At 40.2% G+C, this 22,274-nt stretch overlaps 1 protein-coding gene across 1 annotated transcript in view; it reads right to left on the reverse strand.

The window, feature by feature from the left end:
• The window catches only part of nt5dc1 (5'-nucleotidase domain containing 1), a 78,520-nt gene that overhangs the window by 15,937 nt on the left and 40,309 nt on the right, over positions 1-22,274 (reverse strand). The window contains exons 8-9 of the mRNA XM_008298222.1: positions 19,685-19,782; positions 6,204-6,325 (exon numbers count right to left, since the gene is read on the reverse strand). Of these exons, the coding sequence (XP_008296444.1) occupies positions 6,204-6,325; positions 19,685-19,782 (220 nt within the window). The remainder of the gene's footprint in view (positions 1-6,203; positions 6,326-19,684; positions 19,783-22,274) is intronic.

Raw genomic sequence — 22,274 nt, forward strand, 5'->3', positions numbered from 1 at the left:
AACATGTTTTTGGACCTTGTGGGAGGAAGCCGGAGAACCCGGAGAGAACCCACGCTGCACAGGGAGAACATGCAAACTGCACGCAGAAAGATTCCGGTGCTCCTGCCGGGACGCGAACCGGCGACCTTCTTGCTGCGAGGCAACCTTGCCACCTTGCAGCCCAAGATGACTTCCTCAAATGTCTCGTTTTGTCCACAACCTAAAGATATTCATATAATATGAAGAAAACTTTAAGAAGATATTTTAGAAAAAGAAAAGAAACCAGAGAATATTTCATTTTAAGAAGATGGAATCAGATTATTTTGACTTTTTCTCCAAAACAGTTACTCAAATGAAATAGCTAATTAAACAGTTAAAAACATATTGAATACAGCTCTAACAAGAAAAGAGGATGGAAATGGAAATCCACAGTGAATGATCATAAGTTTGTTTATATAGTTATATAGTTTGTATAGTTTATACCCTCCAGTTACCTTCAAATTAATTGACATCTTTTATCCTTGGGTTCAAGTTTGACCCCAGCAATTTAAACCTCCAGAAAATCATCATATCTAAAATCGTTACCCAAGTTTATGTGTAAATAGTCCTTTAAATAAAACTGAAAAAAATTGTCAATGACTTATTTAGAGACATTAAACATTGAATGAGGTCAAATTGACCCCAGGGATAATAGGAGGGTTAAAAGAAAGTTGGTCTGAGGTCACTATGATAAAAAATTTGAAAACTATTGGAAAAAACACAATTAATTTTGCAGAAAAAAAAGACTGTTCATGTGGTGGGAGGAGGTTCTATTGACAATCTCAGTTGCTCTCGTTGCCCCAACTTTAACTGACCATTTACCAGCGTCCCATAAAGTCACTGTCCACTGTTGGTGAGTTCCTGCTCAGAGAGACTTGTTGAATGTCTGTAATTCTGTAACATGCAGTGAGTTGACATACGCTGTGATTGAAATGAACTCAACTGAAAGTCAGAGCCACATTTCAATATCTCACAGTAATGTAAAAATAACACCTGCAGAACATCAGTCAAGATTTATTCCGCTCCGCACAACCAATCTGATGAGAAAGTCCAATATGAGGTGGACAGGTGACAGAGAAGAACTTCAGGGGAACGCCTATGTGACGTAGAGTAATAACACTAAATATTAAAGCTCAGTGTTGTGTGTAATTTCCATGAGAAACAGCTGACTGCAGCTTTAAGATGACATGCAGCGTGGGGCCTGTGGACTCCCATCTCTTATCAGCTCATCACTCAGAGGTGCAGTTAAAGCCAGAGCCGGGCCCAGGTAAACAGAGCTGCAGGCATGCAGAGGGGCCTTAATGAACCCATTGTGCTGCTCACTGTGTGAGGCCTGGAGGCAAAGGAGAGGACGGGGAATCAAGATGGAAGGGCAGCAACCCCTTTTTGTCATCATACTCTGCCGTAAAATTTTATACTCTCAAGTCTGAAACATTCGGTCAGTTCAGTGACATCCACACACATGTTCTAGGCGGCTTCACATGGCAGAAAAAGGCAACTGTCCTATTAGTTTCACGATAACTCCAGTTCTTTTGCTAATAAAAACAGCACAAACGCTCTCGAAGGGAACTCTGAATCTGCATGATCATGTCCTGTCAGCCCAGCCGTGACCCCGTCGGCTTCAGCGCTGCCCAGAGTTGAATTGTAATCTTCCCTGAATGCCTCTATTCAGCCCACCTGCCTTAAGTCCTGTCAGGTGAAAGTGGAGAGAAGTGAAAACACAGAGCGCCTCAGGTCACCCCGGAGGAGTGTTTAAAGCAGCCATAAGTGCAGGTTGACACTGAATTCCGCGAGAGCTTTCTCCACGTGGCCGGGGAACAGAGGGGGCATTGAGCAGCGAGGCGGGAGGAGGAGGAGGAGGAGGAGGGGAAGAAGAGCTGTCGATGTGGACGATGACGAGCACTGCCGGCTGGACCAGAGGGCTGGTCTCTGCAGAGCTGCCTGATCTGTGCTGTCAGGTTTTGTTTTAAACAGTTGTCATGTTTCCTACCTTTACTCTTTCACATGAGTTACTAAACTGCACAAAAGTTTGTCACAGAGTTTTTTCTTATCTCCACAAAACTAGGAAGGGTTCGTAGCAAAACTAGAACTTCTAGAGTCTGTTTAAAAAGTAAGAAAACCTCATTTCAAATCCTACTGACACTTGTAGCTGCTCTACTAACTAAAAATCAGGAATCTTTTTTCTAAACAACATGTTATTTTGGCTCGAAAATTGTCAAATATTTAACCCTTAGGCCTCAATTTAAAAAAAAAAAAAAGTTACACAGAGGTCCTTCAAGACAAAAATGTCTGCGTCAAACACAATGACATAAAGATGTTATATATTAATATTCTGTTCCATACTCCAATAAACCTCAATCTTGATCATAACTAACAAATCATTGTTTTCAGGATTTTAATCCTTTAAATCCCTTTTAAACACAAAGAATAAATTATTTTCTGTTCAATAAGTGTGAAGAGAAAACTTATTATTTTAATTATCAAGGTTTGGAATGTGTCAGTGATTAACAGCAACACTAATTATGATTATTTCTTTTTTTTTTATTATCAAGTGTCAGGTTTATTTATTCATTTTTTATTTTTAATATTACACACCAGACAATTTTGTTTTAGTTTTTAGGATCTTAACCCTTTAAATGCCAGTTTGCTTAAACAACTTGTATTTTGATTAAATAAAGCCACAAAACACAATTATTTTCTATACAATAAGTGTTAAGTGGATATTTTTTGTGATTACCACAGTCTGGGATGTGTCAGTAACTAGCACTAACATTGATTCAGATTAATTATAATTTTTTATCCCAGGTTACAAAAAAAAAACCCACTCAGGTACTGAAAAACAAAAATGTCCTCATCAAAAAAACATCATAAGATAATAGCATTACTATACATTTTTAATAACTAGACAGCACAGTTCGACAGAAGAGTCTACTCCTTGTGCACGTCGAGGGTTAAATCAGATATGACTGTATTAACAGCAGCACAGAAAGGGATCGACACTAGATGTTTGAGAAAAGAGATATTACAGCCAAAGAAAAGGAAAATGACTCCAGAAGAGAGCTCTACTGAGTATTATGGGCATGAATGTAACCACGTAAGGATGCTGTATGTGTCTGCATTTGTACATTTTCACGAGAGGTGCAGTTTTTCTGTGCTCACAAAAACATTCCTTTAAGCCCTTGAATGTTTTTTCAATCCCCACCTAAAAAAAAACATCCCAGATTCATCCACCGTTTATGACTTGACTCAATCTAAAAAAGGTTGAAATCCATGTGGATGCAACAGGTGACGCTAGAAGCTTGGTGAACTACTGTAACGACAGTTTTGTCAGCGTTTTTGATCAGTGCCGTTCAACAACTCTACCTCTAAGTTCTTACATGGATGCTTTGTAGAACCCAACCACTGTGGTGACTCCATGAAACACAACTTAAGGACTGTGACCAGGCCCTGAAACTAAGTCTTATCTGCTACTAATGAGGCATTCTTCCTGTCCAATAAACAGACGACTTCACTTGCATCAATAACTTGTTTTGCTTTCATCTCCAAACTTGTCTCCATTAAAGCACGAGAGCTGAAATGTCATTTGAAATGATACCATGAGTAACATCTGAAGCGATGTGATCGTTCATTTTAAGTTTCAGAATTAGATACTTATAAACACATTCCTCCCGTTGAGCTCTCCCAGGCTCATTACGCTGTTTAATAGCTTTTTTTTCTCCCTTCAGATGAGGCATTCCAGTGTGGGACGGCTCTTCTCTCCGCAAAAAAGCTACAAGCCAAGTAGCTTTCACTGAACGGTCTGATGAGAGTTTTTGTGGCTGGCTCCGGGTTGGACCGTTGAGAGCTCAGATGATTCAGCAGTTTTTTCAGGTCTTCTCTTTTATGCAGCAATGTTCTCATGCCTAAACAGTTCATTAATCCAATCTTTGTATTCCTTGTTGCTCTGTGACTATTTCTTATTTACGTCCGTATGCCTGAAAGTAAGCTGTATTATCTACCAACCAGGAAATGAAAGCTATCATCTCATGAATCCCAAATTAGTTTTATAGTTGTGATATGTCTGAAAACGTGAATCAAATATGTATTTATTGCAGATTTAGCATTGGTTATTACTATGAAGAAAGAAAGAAAAGCAAGAAAATAGAGCAGAACAAATCTTGCACTGTCTCAGCAGCACAACTATCACACGATTAATTCACTTATTCTCACAGAGACGTGGCACCCAGGTGTCAGGTTTGGGCATTTTCTTCGACGTCGAAGGTATTTGATGACAGCAGCTCTACAGACAAAGCCGACTAAACATAAGGAAAATTTGTTTTTTGTACTTCTCAGGAATGAGATCATTTCAAAGCAGACCTAGAGCAGGATAATGACAAAGCTAGCTTAAACACCATGGGCACCAAATGTAACACTGGACAAGGTATGTCCATGAGTATCACCTCAGTACTTTGAGTTCCTAGTCCTTTTGACTATAAAGGAGCCAGCATGGCATAATTTATGAACTATGAAGCAAGACGATTTCACAAACACTCCCTATTCCAGGAAACGTTGGCCTTTATCCGTAGTGAAGACAGCTGGAAGAAAAGAAAAATAGGTGCCCTGTCTTCCAAAAGCTGATGGATGCTATAAAGACTTTAGTTTGTGCATAAACAGAACAGCTCACTCATCTGTCCATGCTCAAACAGTGGAGCGGTGCATGCAGTAACCAATTATCACAAACACGCGACTATGAGCTGTGATTGTTGCGCTTCCTAATCTGTGTGTAGTAGGTGTAACTGTATGAGATATATTAGCCACTATGTGTGGAATAATAAATTCTGCAACTGAAAAATAACAAGCTTTACTGAGGGGTTGTTTTTAAAATAATTACTTTTCATAAAAACTTTTTTCTTACTTTGATAAATGACAAAAATATGAGGTTTTTCAGAAAAGTTTCAGGACTGGTGTAACAAAAGATACATTTCAAATCCAAACTAAAAGTTTTCCCCTTCGAAGTACTTCCCTGGAGTCTAAAGGCACTTTCCCAGCCTTCTCTGCCACGCCGCCACGCACTCCTGGAAGGACTCTTCCGGGATCCTTTGCAGCTCCATCATCACAGCCATCTTGATGTTGTCCACGTCTTCCAAACGGGTCTCCTTAATAACCCCCTTGAGCTTGGAGAAGAGGAAAAAATCCCATGGAGCCAGGTCAGGTGAGTAGGGAGGTTGCTCCAGCACGGTGATGTTCTTCTCAGTCAGGAACTGTCGGATGTTCAGTGCATTGTGAGCAGGAGCGTTGTCATGGTGAAGCAGCCACGACTTGTCCTGCCACAACTCTCACCTCTTCTCTAAACGAAGCAAACGGTGCAGGATCTCTTTGTAAACATGCTGGTTGATCGTCTGAAGGGGAAAACTCGTAGTTTGCAGTTTGGGTTTGAAATATATCTTTTGTGACACCAGTCCTGGAACTTTTCTGACACACCTCATATATTTCTTGCATGTTTGTTATTGTGAATCAGATGTTCTGAAAAGCTCACAAGCAACATGGCTTTAATCTGCATTTAATACAAGTGCAGAGGTATGAAGGAAGGAATTAAATTGAGAAAAATGGAAGAATTCAACTGGAAATTTGTGTCCCCTTGTGAGACCCCAAACTGGTAATAAAGCTGGTGAAAAAACTTTTTTTTATTTATTTATTTTTTTTAATCAAAGCTGATAAGATCATTTGCCAGAATGAAAATAACATGGTTGCAACCAGGCTGTAAAAACAGACCTTGGAGATCTTCCTCATGAAAGCAATCTGGGATGTTTTAGTGTCAGAATGTTGCTTTCATGTTAAAACTAGTGTTATGTTAGACTCAAGGAAAAGTGAATGTTACTTTCTAAGCTAAGTTCTCCACACCTGAGATGTAAAACAAAAGGAAGTCTAACATGTACGTCTATAAGAATGAGGTGTATTGTATGTGTTTTATCAGTGAGCTCTCTGTCTGCTGGCACGCAGCCGCCCTGTCGACAGTCATGCCAAGGGCCACGTTCCACCTCTCCATCACACTACTGTGAATCTCCCTGAGCTGATTTCTCATGAAGCCCTCATCTCTTTCAGCCTTTGCCAAAACAGCTGAAGCTGAAGTCAACCTCAAAGCGAGCTGCAGACGCCCGTCAGTCAGAGGGTTCGTCTGCCTGCTCCTGTAACTGTATCGGCCGTACCTTGGGCTCCGGTTTCCCCGTCATGGTCTTGAGCAGCTCGTGGAGGTGCGGCCAGTTGCCCTGCGAGTACCAGCCGGGTTTGTCCAGCGACGGCAGTCCTTCACTCTCCTCCATGTCGTTGACTGCAGGAGCAAGAAAACTGAATGAGAAAATGCGGTCGCCACACTTTGACCCACAAACCAGCTGCTGAAGGAGCAGACGCGACCGAGCGGCCTGCAGTCATCTGGCACCGAACCGCAGCGTTCGCCCACAGGCCCACAAGGAAACAGAGCTGCAGAGGCAGAGTGTCAGTTACAGAGACAGTGGCACTGTTACCACATGTTCCCACTAAAGCTCACAAGTGACTCCCAACTTACAGGTGAGGAGCCTGGCAGGGGGGAAAGTGTGAACAGATAAATACAATAGGGAGGCAGGAACAATTTTCTTTGTTATGAAAGACAACCTGATTTTAGATATAGGATCAAGTCTTCAACTATACAAGATAAAAGGCTGGCAGCTACACTACAGCTACTTTTACTTAGCTTCCATTTCAACAATAAGATGGAACCACAAACCTTTTAAATAATCAGAAACTCATTTTAAAATAATTTAAAGTACCATTATACAAAAGGTTACAACTGCTTTGCTTTTCTTTACTGATTGTGCATAATTAATTTCAGCAATGACATTTGTGATTGAAATTATGTGTTACTGACCTTTTTTTCCGCAATAAAAACAAGACAAAATCAACAAAAAGCAGTTACCAGAGGCAAAAATGCAATATGTGTTCCATTTTTCCATTATGAATTAAAACTAAATGATAACGTACAGACAGACTAATTATTTGTCTGTCTTAAAATGGTCAAATCAAGTATCAACCACTGTAATATCATGCAGACGTCATTTGAGTGCTGCAGTAAACACATTACTGACATTTTACCTTCATAAAGTAGAGTATGTAATTGTAGTAGCAATGCATTTGCACACAATTATTATCAACTCATACATCACATAGACACAGAGCTACAAACCAGTCTAATATCCAGCCTCTTTTAACTCTGTTTTGGTCTCCACCAACTCCTGAATTGCATTTAGCTTAACTGCTATCAATAAAGGTAAATAGCACATACAAAAGGAAAACATATGGGTATGTTGAATACACCTACTCAGTCCACTAACTCCAGCCATATATTAAATTAGCTAAAGTAGAACCGCAGTGTTTCCGAAACGTCAAAATGATGAGTCGATGTTTCTGCCCTGCCCACCTTACCCCCAACTTGGCACGGTGGTCAGACAGGAGTTGGCCATTTCTAGCTATGTGTGGAAAAACAAATTCCTAACTGATGACACTGCACCAGAAAAGAGAACTGTGACAGAACAGTGCAGCAGAACAGTTATTTATTTATTTTAAAGACCAATCAAAAAGAAACCAAGAAATATCCATGAATATATTATGCTGTGATTTATTCCCATAGTCCAAACAGCAACTAGGTAGGAGTGACAGTTACTATGGTTACAGGGATGCCCTGAAACTTTACTGAAACTGCAAGGTGGCTGTTTCTTGACTTAATCCAAGCAGTTACGTGGCATAAAAATTCAGGTAATTTGTTTTAAATGACATATCCCGCACCCTCTACCAATTATGTATCTGTATAAGATTGCTCCCACATTATAAAACATAACCAGGCGTCCACAAATGTTAGCGACCAGCCCGGGCCTAACTAAAGGAAGAACCAAGCTTATGAGTGGGTGACTTATATACAGGGATAATGAAGAGATCCTGCTGGTCTCTCATTTACCACCGCAGGCTTATCAGAAGTTAAATCAGTCCCTGGCTTCAACACAGACAGAATCCTTCAGCTTCTCTGTATTCTCATTTCTGGCACATTCCCTGCACCATAGTTATGTAGCCTGTGCAGGCAGGTTGACAATAGAGACATTAAAATAAGAGGGTATCTGTTCCATCAGATGTGGGTGAGAAGAAAAACTAAAAAATGCAGCCAAAATGCCTTTTGGGTAAGCACATTAGCCAGGACATTCTTGAAAACAGAAAAAAAAAGCCTTCCATGCAGGAGTTTGATAAAGTTCAAATAAATAATGGGAAAAAAATATTCATATACAAGACCAAAATCATGATAAAACATGAAAACACACATGAAAAAGGTGTGTTGTTTACTCAATTCTGGGTATTCACTCCCCGTACGAAGCTATCTGAGCATTCTCCAGCAGCCATTACTTCAGCAGCAGTGGAGGGGAAAACCAGACTGTGAGTGAAAGCAGAGCCGTGGTGGTGACTGGCGAGTTCAGGCCCAGCCGTGCCCCTCTAGTCTCAGTCCAAGCCCAACACACACCACGTGTCAGCCAGGACGGCTTCCAAAACCTCACATTTACCCTCTGAAAATGTTGGAGCCGCGCGTCCGGCCGTGCAAAAAACACCCAGTCATTCTGAGCTCGCGGAGCTCATGAATAATGACTAAGGATTTTCCACTGGTTGGCTCCATGTTTTATGATTGCACAGAAGAGAAAGCCATTTAGTGAAATTAGTTTGCAAACTCAGAAAAATAGTGCAGCCTTCATTTTGAGACACTGCTGACGCATCGAACAAGCAAACTATATTCTGAACAGCATATAATGTGCAGCAATGCAATAATGATATACCACAGTGTAGTATAAGTCATGTCTTACCATGTCTGATTCAAAATGAGTTTGCTTAAAGACCCAAAATTAAGCAGTAAAAAGATAAACAAACAAGATTTAAAGCCTTTAGCCACATCGGTGTGTGTGTGTGTGTGTGTGTGTGTGTGTGAGGCGGCATGTAGAAACAGTGCTGCTACATATGTAAACAGTCATAAAAATGCTGATTTTAGCAGGCAATGTTTACCCCAGTTGTCATCTTAGATTAGCCTGTTAGCATGACAGAATTAGTCACTAATCATACCCAGACCGGTAAATGAAATTAGAAAAAGTTGTGAGTTGTAGCTACGATCAAATTTTGTTTCACCCCAATCCGATCCCAGTCATTTAATACTTAATGTCTTCCAATACTGGGTCCCAATCTGATATTATTTTCCTAGATAATACACACTGCAAGTATTGTAGATTATCCCAAGCACCTGGTTGCATCACCAGGTAGTGTTTTCCTGTAGAATACTGTAGCGACCAGAAGAGACGAGGAATTCCATGTTCAAGTCCATGCAGGGTTTCAGTTAACGAAGGGGCTCCATGACAAAGTCTTGTCACGGTTAATGACGTCAAACATGGTAAACTATGCCAGGATTGACAAGCACAGTGATTCTACATCCCATTGGCATATTATGAGCCCTTTTGCAGCCTGTATCATGTCTCCAAGGTTTAAATAGCAACATCAACACAGAAAAAAATGTTCAGTACATTAAATCTGTTAAACAAATGAATAAATTATTGATCAATATGTGGACATCCAGAGCCATCTCAACAAGGCCAGAAATTCTCTTCACCTGATGAGCAAGGTATGGCACTCCTCCACCTACAGCACTCACACCAAGCTGAAACACTACCACAGCTCTGTCCTCACAACTCTCCGAAAAGCATCGGAGACTCACTGAACAGGATTTAACAGAGCTATCCACATTTCACACCAAGAGCCTCCACCAAATTCTATGCATCTTTTGGCCCAAAACAACTTCAAACAAAGATCTGCTCGAAAGGGGTGGAACCGAATCCACGGCTACCATCCTAATGAGGAGACACTGGAGGTGGATCGGCCATGTCACCCACCAAGAAGCCTCCATCGTCAAGACTGCCTTGCACTGGACAACAGAGGGAAAGCAAAGGAGGGGTCATCCGAAGACCACATGGCAGCGGACAGTGGAGAAAGAAATGCAACAGATGGGAAAGACCTGGAGCAGCATTTCAGTCATGGCGAAAGACCAGCACAAGTGGAGGGATCACGTTGCTGCCCAACATGAATCCCAACGTAATGGGCATGAACTGAACCGAATGGACTAGAAAAAACTAAATACCAATACCTGTGTGACTGAGGATGTAAACAAAGAATTTAGCTTAAGTTAGTGCTAATATAGATGACTTAAAAAATGTCTTAATCAGGATTGGCAAATTCCCAACCAAAACCTGAGTATACAATATCAATCTACATAAATCCAGGTTTATGACAGCTAGTGTCACTGTCACTAAAAATCACCCAAAACGCTGAAGGGGACTACTTTACATCCACTCTCACTGAGCTGACCGAGATCTTTGTTTTACAAAAGCACACACACATTGAAACACCAAGCTTGTGCTTTCAGATTTACACGTTTGAAGGCTTCTGCAACTGGAAAAGTTAAAGTAAGCTGAAAAAAAAAAACAACAGCTTATAAATCAGTGACACACTGAAAGCTCTGTAGAGCTGAGAGGAAGTGCAGAATCAGTGATAATCCTTTGATGGTTAATCGCTAGAGGAGACTTTCAAATACCACAGTCACTTCACCCATTGTTAACATTGGGAATTAATTAGAGAAGCTATAAAACTTGTTCTTCTGTATATCAACTTCAATAAAAAGTAAAGCAAAGTACTGGAAGAGCAAATGATGAGTGGTGCACACTTTCTCAACATGTGCTGTTCATGAAGAGTAGATGAGAGATTTAGTGAGCAGGCTGCAGGACATCTGTCAAAGATTCCATCAATCATCAACAGCACACTGACATAGAAGGTAGTTTGACTGCAGGTAAAACTATCTTTAACAGAAGGCAGCCAGTGATGCTCTCCAATGACCAGACAGCATGAAATGTTTAACAGTGAAGTTTGTATTTACTCGTAGCTGTGCGGGATCCTGACTCTACGTTACAGACACTTTTATGAAGTGGCGAGTATGTTTAGGTCATTTAAAACAGATTATGTTCACAATTGCCCAATATTCTGTAAATACAGGGATGACTGAAAAAAATGTGCAAAGCAAGCATCTGACCACTTTCAAAGCAGAGAATTCACTCAAATTAGTGGCTGCACTTTCTGAAACGTTCTGTGATTTTGCGGTGATCTACGTGACGTTTTCTTCTGGTGGGGGAGATGACAGGCAGGAATGTGAGTAAGTGATAAATGAGGCTGGCACAGACATGTCTGCAGGGATTCTTTACTATTTGGATTGGGATGATCTGGGCTGTATTGCCATAGCTTATTTTTAAGGGCGTGTCAAAGAATAGAGAAATCCAACAAGACACAGAGACAGTGAAATTTGGCGTGGACTTACATAAATGTGATTACTGTAATTATAATGAAAGTTGCAAGAACAGTTTTGCAGAAAGTGTTGGGAAATGTCTGTCTTTCTGTCTCTATGGCTTACTATTGCATTTAAAAAATATATATTCAGAATTGCTGAAATGGATTTATGTTGCATTTTAAAGGGTGACTCTATTTAACACATAACGATCTGTTTATGTCCTTTGAGGTAAAACAAATGTCATTGCCACAAATTGCGCAATTCTTACCCTTTAATCTACAATCAATAACCCATACCAACAAAGTAAAAGCATGCTTTTAGAAATTCCTGCAAGTTTATCAAAAATCCAAAACTTAAATCTCTCATTTACAAAAGTATTCAAACCCTAATTTGGTGCTTCAGTGTAGAAATCCCTCTGGAAGCTGCTAGAGCTTTAAGTCTTTTTCGGTAAGGCTACAGGTTTTGGACACCTGGATTTTGGCAGTTCATCCTATTCTTGCTGACAGATCCTGTCCAGCTCTGTCAGATTGGACAGGAAGCATCTGTGAACTGCCATCTTCGGGTTGCTTCACAGATGTTTCACAGTTCTAAAGTTTGAGCTCCGGCTGAGCCACTCATCGCAGTTTGGGACTTGTTCTGAAGCCACTACAGCGTTGCCTTGGCTTCATGATTTGCTTCACTGTTATGTAAAAAGGCGGACCATTGCCGTAAACTAAGGTCGGGGCACTCTGGAGCAGGTTTTCTTCAAGGACCTCTCCATAGTTCAATCATCCGGTCTTTACTTCTAATCACGCTCTCTGTCCCTGCCACTTAGAGGCAACCCAATCGCATGATGCTGCCACCACCATGCTTCACTATAGGGATACTATTAGTATTAGGTGATGAGTAGTGCCAGGTGTCAGACATACAAAGTGCTTGGAGCTTTCCAAACTCCAGAAGGGCTGCTGTGTCTTTTACGCTAGTGGCATCTTTCTAGACATTCCATCATAGCGTTGATTGATGACCATTACACCTCTTGTGAGATTACTTAGTCTTGCAGGACAGTGAACTCTATGAAGGGTCATGACAGTTTCAGATTTCTTCCTTCCACAATTATTTGGCTACTTAGCTCCTTGCAACAGCCAGAGCTTTAAAAATGGTTTTATGCTGTCGTGCTGATCTGTGCCTCACCACAGTTTTATTGCAGAGGCCAAGAGACATTGGCTTGAACCTTATGGCTTGGTTTTTGTCTTGACATGCAGTGTGAACTGTAGGATCTTTACACCACCTGGACACAGGTGTGTGCCTCCCTAAATGATGTCCAATCCATTCTGTTTGCAACAGGTGGACTCCAGTAAAGTTCTAGACACATCTCAAGAACAATTAACAACAGGGTGCCAAAGCCAGCAGTATGAATACTATTTTGGAGGAGAGATTTTTCCCAATGTATTTTGCAATAAAAGTTTTTACTATGTCCTTATGAGTTAATTAATTCAGTGTGTAATTAAATCTACAGCACAATAAAATGTGCAAAAAGTACTTCCAGAAAGAACTGTATATGAGTTATTCGTTCCAGCGGCAAGCATCTTGAATCGCACAAATGAATGGACTTGTAAATGCGGAATGCCTTTCATGGTTGTTATCTAGGAATCAATAGACTGGCTTTTCTTTAAAGACAGTAATTACTCTTCTGGACAGGCGGCAGTCTTTAAGTTGACTCACCGCTATTTAAGACCACCAGCAGCAGGATAAAAGAAGATCCTCACTCTTACCGACAAAACCATTATGTTCTGCAGAGTACAGGCCCCTGTAGGTTCAGACTGGGGTTAAATATGCTATAAATATTGTGACAGGAGAGAGTGAAAGAACAGGGATGAGCACCTGCTCTTGTGGGTGTGAGCACACAGACACAAACTGGCGGTAACAGCTGTGAGGACGCTGGACTTTGAGAGGGACAAGAATGAGTGGTATGTGGTCGGAGAAGCACAAACTGAGCAGCGGCTATGAAGACATTGTGTGGCATTTTTAACAACTGTATTTAAATCTAGTGCAATAATTAAAGCAATATAAGCAACATTTATACTAAAAAGGGGGTTATCTCTTGTGCTAGATTTTAACACTATTTATTTACTCGTTGTCTTTCTTAGTCTCTCCAACTGCACCAATCAGAGGTAGTGCTCATGCAATGACAACACAAGTCTATTTTATTCACTCTCAACATGATGAGAACATGATAATGTGCAAAAATCGATTTATTTGACACCTTTCTCTTTCTTCTCACTGTCTCCAGGTCTTTCAGTGTTACTTCTTACTGCTATAAGGAGAGATGATGCGACACTTTCCATGATGCAATTATTGCTCATGCTCTTGTCAAAAGGCCAATCTGAGAGAGCATACCGCGAGTGGCTGTGAATACGGCTACTGCTCAGGCTACTGCAGCTGCTGTAGCTGAATCCATGACTTTGTGGATATATGCGACTGTTCTTTGACCACTCTCCACTGCACCGATTAGCATTTGTCAAAAAAACATTGTTGCACAACACAGAATTTGCACCAGCAGCACTTCTGTCAGACATGACACCAACACAACACAGCTGTTCAGGAATACTGCAGCTTGAATTCAGAGATCCATCAACTCATTGCACACAACTGTTGCATCAGTTGTGCAGCAGTAGGTGAAGTCACTGTATTTTAGTGCTTTAAAGGTCACAAATTGTGTTTCTTTTCAGCAAATTAATTGTAGTCTCACATGTCCTTACAGTGCGTCTTTTAGTTTGTGTCTTTTTTCTTTCTTTCTTTCTTTTTGGAGGAACAGCAGAAGCAATGTCCTAACAGCTCATATCATCAAGTTTATAATTACCACAAAACATAATAAGAATGGATTTTCATGACATGGGACTTTTAAGGGGACTAGCGAACTAAAAAATGATAAGAGATAGCACATTTTAGCCATTATTGTTATGAAAGACGATAAAATAGGGGTTAAATGTAAAATAAAACTAACAGGACACTTACGCTTCCTAGTGTGGTTGTGTTGTGGCAGGTCAATTTGGTTACAGATAGCAGCTAAATACGAAGGATGATTTCCAAAATTAAAATCAGAATTAATTTGCTGTGCTCCGAGCACAGCCTCCAGTCATTTCATGAAGTGAGTTTGAGTAATGAGTAAACATACCCATAACGTAAGTCTGCACTTGTAGGAGTCTGCTGCTCCTGCATACTGTTTGTTTATTCAGTACTATAGTTTATACATGGAGATGACTAATGGCCTATATTGAATAACTATAAAATGATATTATGGCTGTTTGGCAGTTGTGTGCCTTTTAATGCTTCAGCTATCTCTGGGAATAGTGCAGGTCTTCTGTCTGTGGTATTTATGGTGCTGGGGGCTAAAAAGTTGGACAACTCCTGCCATAGGTGAAGGTTTTACATAAAAAAAAGATGAGCTGGTGGAATATAATGCACTCGTATGTCTTACATTCTCTGTAAAACACTCCATCTTGACGAGTCCAGCAGTAAAATGCTGCAGACACATGAACAGTAGTGACAATCCAATAACATAGTGCAGCACTAATACAGACATTTTTCTGAATTACACATATAGGTACATTATTCTGACATTTCAGATGTGCACTTTTCAGTATTTTGAAATTGCACTGTTGCTATTTCATGGGTCTGAATGCTTCCTCTTCCTCCAACACCACCACTCCCTATAGCTTGCAGCAATCATCATTGCAAATCCCTGGCAAATGACTTGTCCTTGCTGACATGTTGGCTTCCTGTTTGTATGTGAGATCTTTGAAGCTCACAGGTTGTGGAAGGACAAATGGGAAAGGAATATTTGTTCCTTGAGTTTCTTCATAAGGCAACACTCCCCAGACACAGTGCAGATTTACCAGAATACTTCTTCTGCCTGGGAGGAGGCGCTGCCGTAGACGCTAAAGTCAGAGAACAAAAAGTCCGCAAACAGTCCAGATTACATGAAAGACTGCAACATGACTGCCTGCAGCCTTAGCCTGAAAGATGTGCGCTGATACGCATCTGTGGCTGTTTTCCAGTCAGCATGCAATAAATCTTCCTGCACATACAAGGAGATACACGTTTACACTTCTGCCCTGCGTGTAGTTGGTGTTCTCATTGCAAGCAAATGTAAAACAACCAGAGTCATGACAGCCGACGCACAACCTTGACTGCAGAGGTGATCAGAGCTACAGTGTCTCAATCAGTCAGTGATAGAGCTGTGCTGCTTATACATCTAGCTGTGCGGACTTGTACGAGCAGGAACAGTTGACGGGGCACCGACTCATGCTGTGGTCACAACCAGCAACGGCCTGCTACATAATAAATCATCCTGGGTTACAATGCAGCCTTTCTGTGTGGATCAGCGGGCATGGAAAATGTACCGCAAGATAATGCAAAACCTGATATGAGGGATCAAAAATGGAAAACAGAAATCCCATCAAAACCAGTCAAGAATTCTATAAAATAACCCCCAACTTATCAGAGCTGCTCTGTCACAGACTAGATGATGGGAAGATGCTTCTGTTTGTCTGGAACTAAACCCAATCTATATGGTTGTTGTTATGGATCGATATTAAGACCAAAACTCCATAACGAAACTTAATTAATTTGGGTAAACTTCATAAACAAGAGGACAGATTGACTTAAAGTTCAAAAATGTTGTGTTTGTCTACTGTTTGAGCATTTCCCTGCTCAGACTAGAAACCTTACAGATGTAAACATCCTTTGACAGCAGAGAAACGGTTGTTATTACCTGCATTAGCAGGTTCCAGTCTTCTGTTTTGGATTTTTAATCGTTGGATCTGAATTGTTTTTTGAATCTTATGTCATAGCCAACATGTCTCTCTGTCAGCTGTCCACTGGGCAGCTTCTGATTTAGTTTCCTTTCATTCTTCATCTTTCACTTTAAATTTCTTTAAAGGTTCTGAATGTGATATCAATAAAGCTCCAGCATCTTAGTTCAAAACAAACAAGTGTGCTTCAAACCTCCCTGCTCCCTTCATGTTTGCGTTATCACCGGAAAGACTGTGTACAACAAAAAATGATGCAGCGACAAGCATTAGCACACACTAGCTCTGCTAACAGTTTCAAAGGTAGGACCTCACATGCACGAACATGCCTGTGCAGCTGGAATAGCAAAACAAAACATAGATGTTCAGATTATAACTCACATAAAGGGAGTGTGACTTCATTCTTAGCGAAGGATGCCATTACTCCACTATATCTTTACATGGCAGAAGCTGTTTCCTGCAATATTAATGTTCAAAATGTTGTATATTCCACATTTAAATACGTTTCTCCCACTCTTCTCATCCCTTCATCTACTTTCCGGAAATACACAAAACTCAGTTTTTGAAAGTCTCTCGGTGCTATTTACAGTCGCTGCAACACAACTTGCAGGTTTTGAGCCGTGGAGTTACTTTCAAGCTTTCTGCACGGCTATAAAGTGGCATCAAAGTCGTGGTAAAATAACTCACTGCTCACGATTTTCCATTAAGATGACATATGTCTTTCCACTGAACTCTGATTCACACTCTACCCTGGGAAAGTGGCTGCTGCAGTGTTTACAGTCTGCCTGCTAGCTTCTGCAAAAAAAAGAGTGTGTTTGTTTGAAGTTCAGCGCAGCACCAGCGGGTTTGATTGCCAGTCTGTGTTAACGGGATACAATGATGATGACATAACGATGCAATGCTGCAGAGGAGAACAAAACGAGTGATGCAAGAGCCAGAGCGTTACCATTTATCACATTAGCAGGTATGGGAACTGCTGAGACTTTTGCATAAACACTAAAGTCTTGTTATTCACCTGATCTGCATGTATTTGGACTGTAGGAGGAAAACCACATGAACAGAAGATATAAACTCCACACAGAAAAGGCCTCAGAAAACAATTAAATGAACTGAATAAGTGGAAATTGTGCTAAAATAAATAGTTTATGAGCAGATAATTAGCTGAATATACTTACACATCCTGACACTGAGACGCTTGGTTAGTTTTGTAACAATCAACCCTAATCTAATAAAATTAAAGTGTCAAATTCTTTTAAGTAAACTTTACTGGATAATAAATTAAACAGAAAATCTGAAGAACGCAGAATAACAAGTATTGTTTCCAGCTAAAAACGGAGTGGAAGCCAGAGGAAGAGCAGATGCTGATGCTTTTCTTCTGCCAACGTGGCAAAACTTGCAGAAGGGCGAAGGAGAGAATATTTCAGTGAGTGGATCATCCCGTCTTCACACTTAATGCATCCCTAGTGTTGCTGCTGGCAGCGACGCAACCCAGATGAGGGGAGCATTCCAATACGTTGCCCCTCCGCCAGCGCACACCTTCGACGGCAGCATCCAGGATCAGATGCCTCGGCCAATGACAGCAGGCAGGCAGCCCGGGAAGGTAACAGGAGTCATGTGGACGGCTGATGGTGAAACATCAACAGCCGGCACTGATCTCGCTAACATGACTAACAGATGTTTGAAGTCCTCACAATAAATACAGAGACCGAGTCCATTACAGCTGCACTGACCTCAAATTTCTCTCCTAAAATAATACAAGTAATATTACGAATGTCTAAAGATCAGCTGCTTTAGGAAAAAGTCAGTTCATCTAAATTATTAAAAAATACACGCACAGTTCTGAGTTATGATCTAAGTAGCTGTTTGGATCAAGTCCATGGAATCACTGATAGAAATATTGTCTTTAGTGGCAGCACTATCTGAAATATTTCCTGTCTAACATGTCACAACTTCTTGTGCATTTAAATGTTTCTAAATCTAAATTTCCAAATCCAACGTCCTCTCAGTTGTTCGGGCCTTACCGTACCACGTAACAGCAAGTTTGTGGTGTCATTTCCTACCGGAGGGGTTTTTGTTGCACAGTGTACCCCTACGTCTTTCACATTTCCTGTTGCACTGTGCACTGACTGTCCAAGTGAAGGCAAAATGCCAAGACGCTTCCAAGGAAAAGAAGACAGGCCACGGCTGCACAGAGTTAGTGTAAGCAGACAACAGCCGAGTTTAGCTGACTTCTGCTATCAGTTTATTCTTGGAATTACTGGCAAAGTTGTTTGTCATTTTAACCTGTGGATGTTTGACTATGCTGGTCTTCACTAATGAGACAGGAAAGACAACAGCTATGTTACATTCACACACTGATTTACATCCCTGATTTACTGCAAAATGCTCACATTAAGTGTTTTTGTACAACAGATATGTAACATTGCTGCTTCACAAGTCTGTTAAAGTGACAGTATATTACTACTTAGACATGTGTTGCTTTTATGATGACGGAGAGAGCCGCAGTATGTAATATTTGTCATATACACAAGAGTAGATGGTACATGAAGTGATCTATAATATAAAAGAATTACAAAATAAACAAATATTAATTTTACGAATAGCAAGTCCAAATATATCATAACCTGATTTATTTACATTTTTTGAAATTTTTAATATTGAAAATTATTGGAAATTTCACTTATGTATGACGATATTCTAACAACCACTTTTACAATAGCAAAAGTAATTAATAAATTTACTGCTGTTGTGCATAACTGTGCAAACTCTCTTTAACAACACTCATGTGGATCCTGCGGGTGTCTGATGCTGCAGAAATCTGGCGTGTTACAGTTACTTTTATAGACATTTCAATTTGTAACAGATTGATTTTTACATGCAAACTGTGTATTTTGTGCTCTCTGTGATCTTTTTTGAACCAATATTGGTGCTGAAATGTGGAGAAAGTCTTCAGCAAAGTACTTTCCGTTGTAACTTTTACAGAAACGCGGCCATGGTACTCACTGAGACTTGAAGACAACACATTCAGATGTTGTCAGATTAATGATTAGAAGCACATCTAAAAGGGGATTTATAGAGTCCTGTTGTGCTAATAAAGAATACCGCTGAGGTGGACAACGTACAGCTGTAGTCAGTCAAGAAAAGATTGGCTTTTGAGTTGATTTTAGCCAATCTGGTTCTGAATTGGGTTGTGTTTTTTAAGTGATGTAGCAAGTAGCATTAGAGACGCCAACTGGTGCTCTTGGAAATAGCAATTACATTGCAAATAAGGTATTTAATGTGGCATGGTGGTATTCTTGTCTTCACAGATGTTTAATCTGTCTTCATATTAAATGTCCGACAGTGGCAGTAAACCTGGACACTTCTCAATTGTTTTCTTCTCGAGGGGTTAAAACCATTCTGGTATTCGTTTCATGGCTCCATCACTCTACCATTTTTCTCTATTTTTGACCTTTCAAGACTAAACAACTGATAAAATGATTGTGGGACATGAAAGTGGTGGTCCAGTACTCACCAAGGGTCCTAAAGGGCCTCTGCTGGGGCACCAAAGAGAAGAATCCGGGCTTCAGGGCGTTCGTGATGATTACATCAAAAAGCTCCTCGAAATCCTTCCTGTAACAGCCAGACAAACAACATTAGCCACAGCGTCAGGCGCCTGAAGGACAATGTCTGGACAGCTTCCAAATACACTGGACCAGCACACGTAGCGAAGCTGAACAGTTTGTACAGATGATGGAGGCAATAAACAGTGCGTATGCATACATCACTGTGGAAGGAATACTTAGACGGATAAAGTAAACACTCTGAGAGGGCAGTATACAGTCCCACAGGCCTACTGTCAGGAAGACAAGTGATAGTGACGGTGCACGGTGTCACCAAGTAAACCTACAGTACTGTATGCGTAAGAAGAGTCTTCCTTATAAGGTGAGAATCAAACAGCAGCCTTAAAAAAAGAACGACTTCTTCCCGAGGAAATATGTAAACCAGTCAGTTTGATGTATGAAGGTGTGTGCAGCCAACAAGTGTTGCAAGCTGTTAATGCTCTATAATAAAAACAGATTACTATATGTGATCAAAAATCCCCTTATTTAAAATGATAGGGTCCAGTTTTGTTATGGCAACTTTAAGAGCTCATTTAGAACTTCTGATATAATATTAAGACTAAGTCGACTTAGCCAGGCATCCGAATATTTGCAGGATTTTTGCTGGTTTTTGCTAATTTTGGTCGATTGTTGATATCAATATATGCACATATTTCCTACACCTAATTGCATGGAATATTAGCGCTATTGTAGTGGAGTTAACATATTAATAGGGCTACTCTTGATAACCCTAAAACATAAATTCTTTTGTTTCTCCACTGCTGTAGTAAAAGTGTTCCAGACTGTTGCTTTTAAAGACACCCTGCAATAAAAATCCTTTTGGTGTTTTTCCTTGTTAACATGTCCACATGACATTTTTCATTAGATTGGATACATACAATAAGTAAAATAAGAAGTCAGTAACATGGCTGTGTGATATATTTAGCATGCATTAGGTGCCTGAATTATATTATTTACGTTATAATCCCGATATGGCCTTATATGAATTCTAATATTGCCTTAAATGAACTCTTGCAGTGCCATTAAACTCTGGAAACATCGCTTGTGTAACACTGACATTGTGCATAAATTTTATCTTTCCAGGATTTGTTTTTACCAGAAAACAATGAACCCCGACTCTCAGCCTCATCATGTCCACCTTGAAACAGAGGCTTATCAATGTCACTTTCAGAAATACGTATTCAGAAAGCCAGTGAAACAAACCTAAGGAACCAACGCTGTCTGCTTTGGGGGTGGGACTTTCTGTCTTTTTATCCCAGCTGTATTACCCCAATGTTACAAACTGACACTGTGTCACATAAAGCAGTTGTAGGTGAGCCGGTGTGCTCGGGCTGCACTGAGTAGCGCCGAGGCTTGTGGAGAAAGCAGCAGGGACGTCACAGATCTGCACATTTTGAAGGAAGCAATGGTGTAGAGCTACAGCTAAACCATTTTATGCCAAAAAGGGACTATTTTCATGGAAACAACTTTGAAATATATAACTTTGACACACAGAGATGAGTTTTTAGAGTTTTAATTCATGACTGGAGAGGACACTTGAAGGTCAATCTTAACTTAAGCCAAATTCAAAGCAGTTCCTTTAAGTGACTGTACAAAAAAATTGTGAGATGAGGTAGCAGCTCCCATCTTCAGTTTGTATATTATAGCAATAAATATTAAATGAAACAAAATTGTTCTACTGAATCTAAAGTAAAGTTTTGCAACATAGTAATGGCTAACTAAGCAAAAATCTAAAGTTTAGGTAACATCATAGAACACTTAATCCTTACTTATAATTAAAAATTCTCCACTCAAAAGCTTGATTGACACGATAGCGCACAGCCCCACAACTGTCATTACATTCAGACGTTCAAATGTTGCTAATCTTCACTTCAAATCTGTGAATTAATAGCTAAATCCAATAATCTCTCTCATTTGAAAAAATCCAAACTATTCAAACTTTGGCAGAACCAAGTGTGTTTATGTGGAGGCTTGTAGCTAATAGTTAGAAGTTGTTTGAGAAAATAGGCTTTGGGGGCCTCTAAATTAAACACGCTGACCGTGGCTGTTTACACTCTGGAACGGACAGACGATATTTACACTCTGCTCACGCACTTCGTCATCTGTTCCACATTTATTTTAAGACATAGAAAAAGAAACTGCTTTTCTTCCTTGACAAGGAGGGTCAAAAATATCTGAATAGTGCTCTAAGAAATAGCTGAGTAATGGTCTTATAAAGTGACGTGAAAGGCTCTGCCTTCGCCTCGCAAGACAGTTTGTACTGTCCCTTAGTTCTGACTTATAATTTCAATTCTGAGATAAGATAGTTTTGACGTTTTTTTAATTAAAGATACCCGCACAAAGGGGCAGATATAGTTATCTGGTGGTCCAGAGATTCGGGTACCAATTATGAACCGCAAAGTCTCTGATTCGTGTTTGTCTTGGAGCCTTTGTTGCATTTTAATCCCTGTTTCTCTTCCCTCATTTAATTTCTTTCTCAACTGTCTCGACTGAAGGAACCAG

The sequence above is a fragment of the Stegastes partitus genome, unplaced genomic scaffold, assembly GCF_000690725.1.
Source record: "Stegastes partitus isolate 25-593 unplaced genomic scaffold, Stegastes_partitus-1.0.2 Scaffold1295, whole genome shotgun sequence".
In the NCBI taxonomy this organism is placed as follows: Eukaryota; Metazoa; Chordata; class Actinopteri; family Pomacentridae; genus Stegastes; species Stegastes partitus.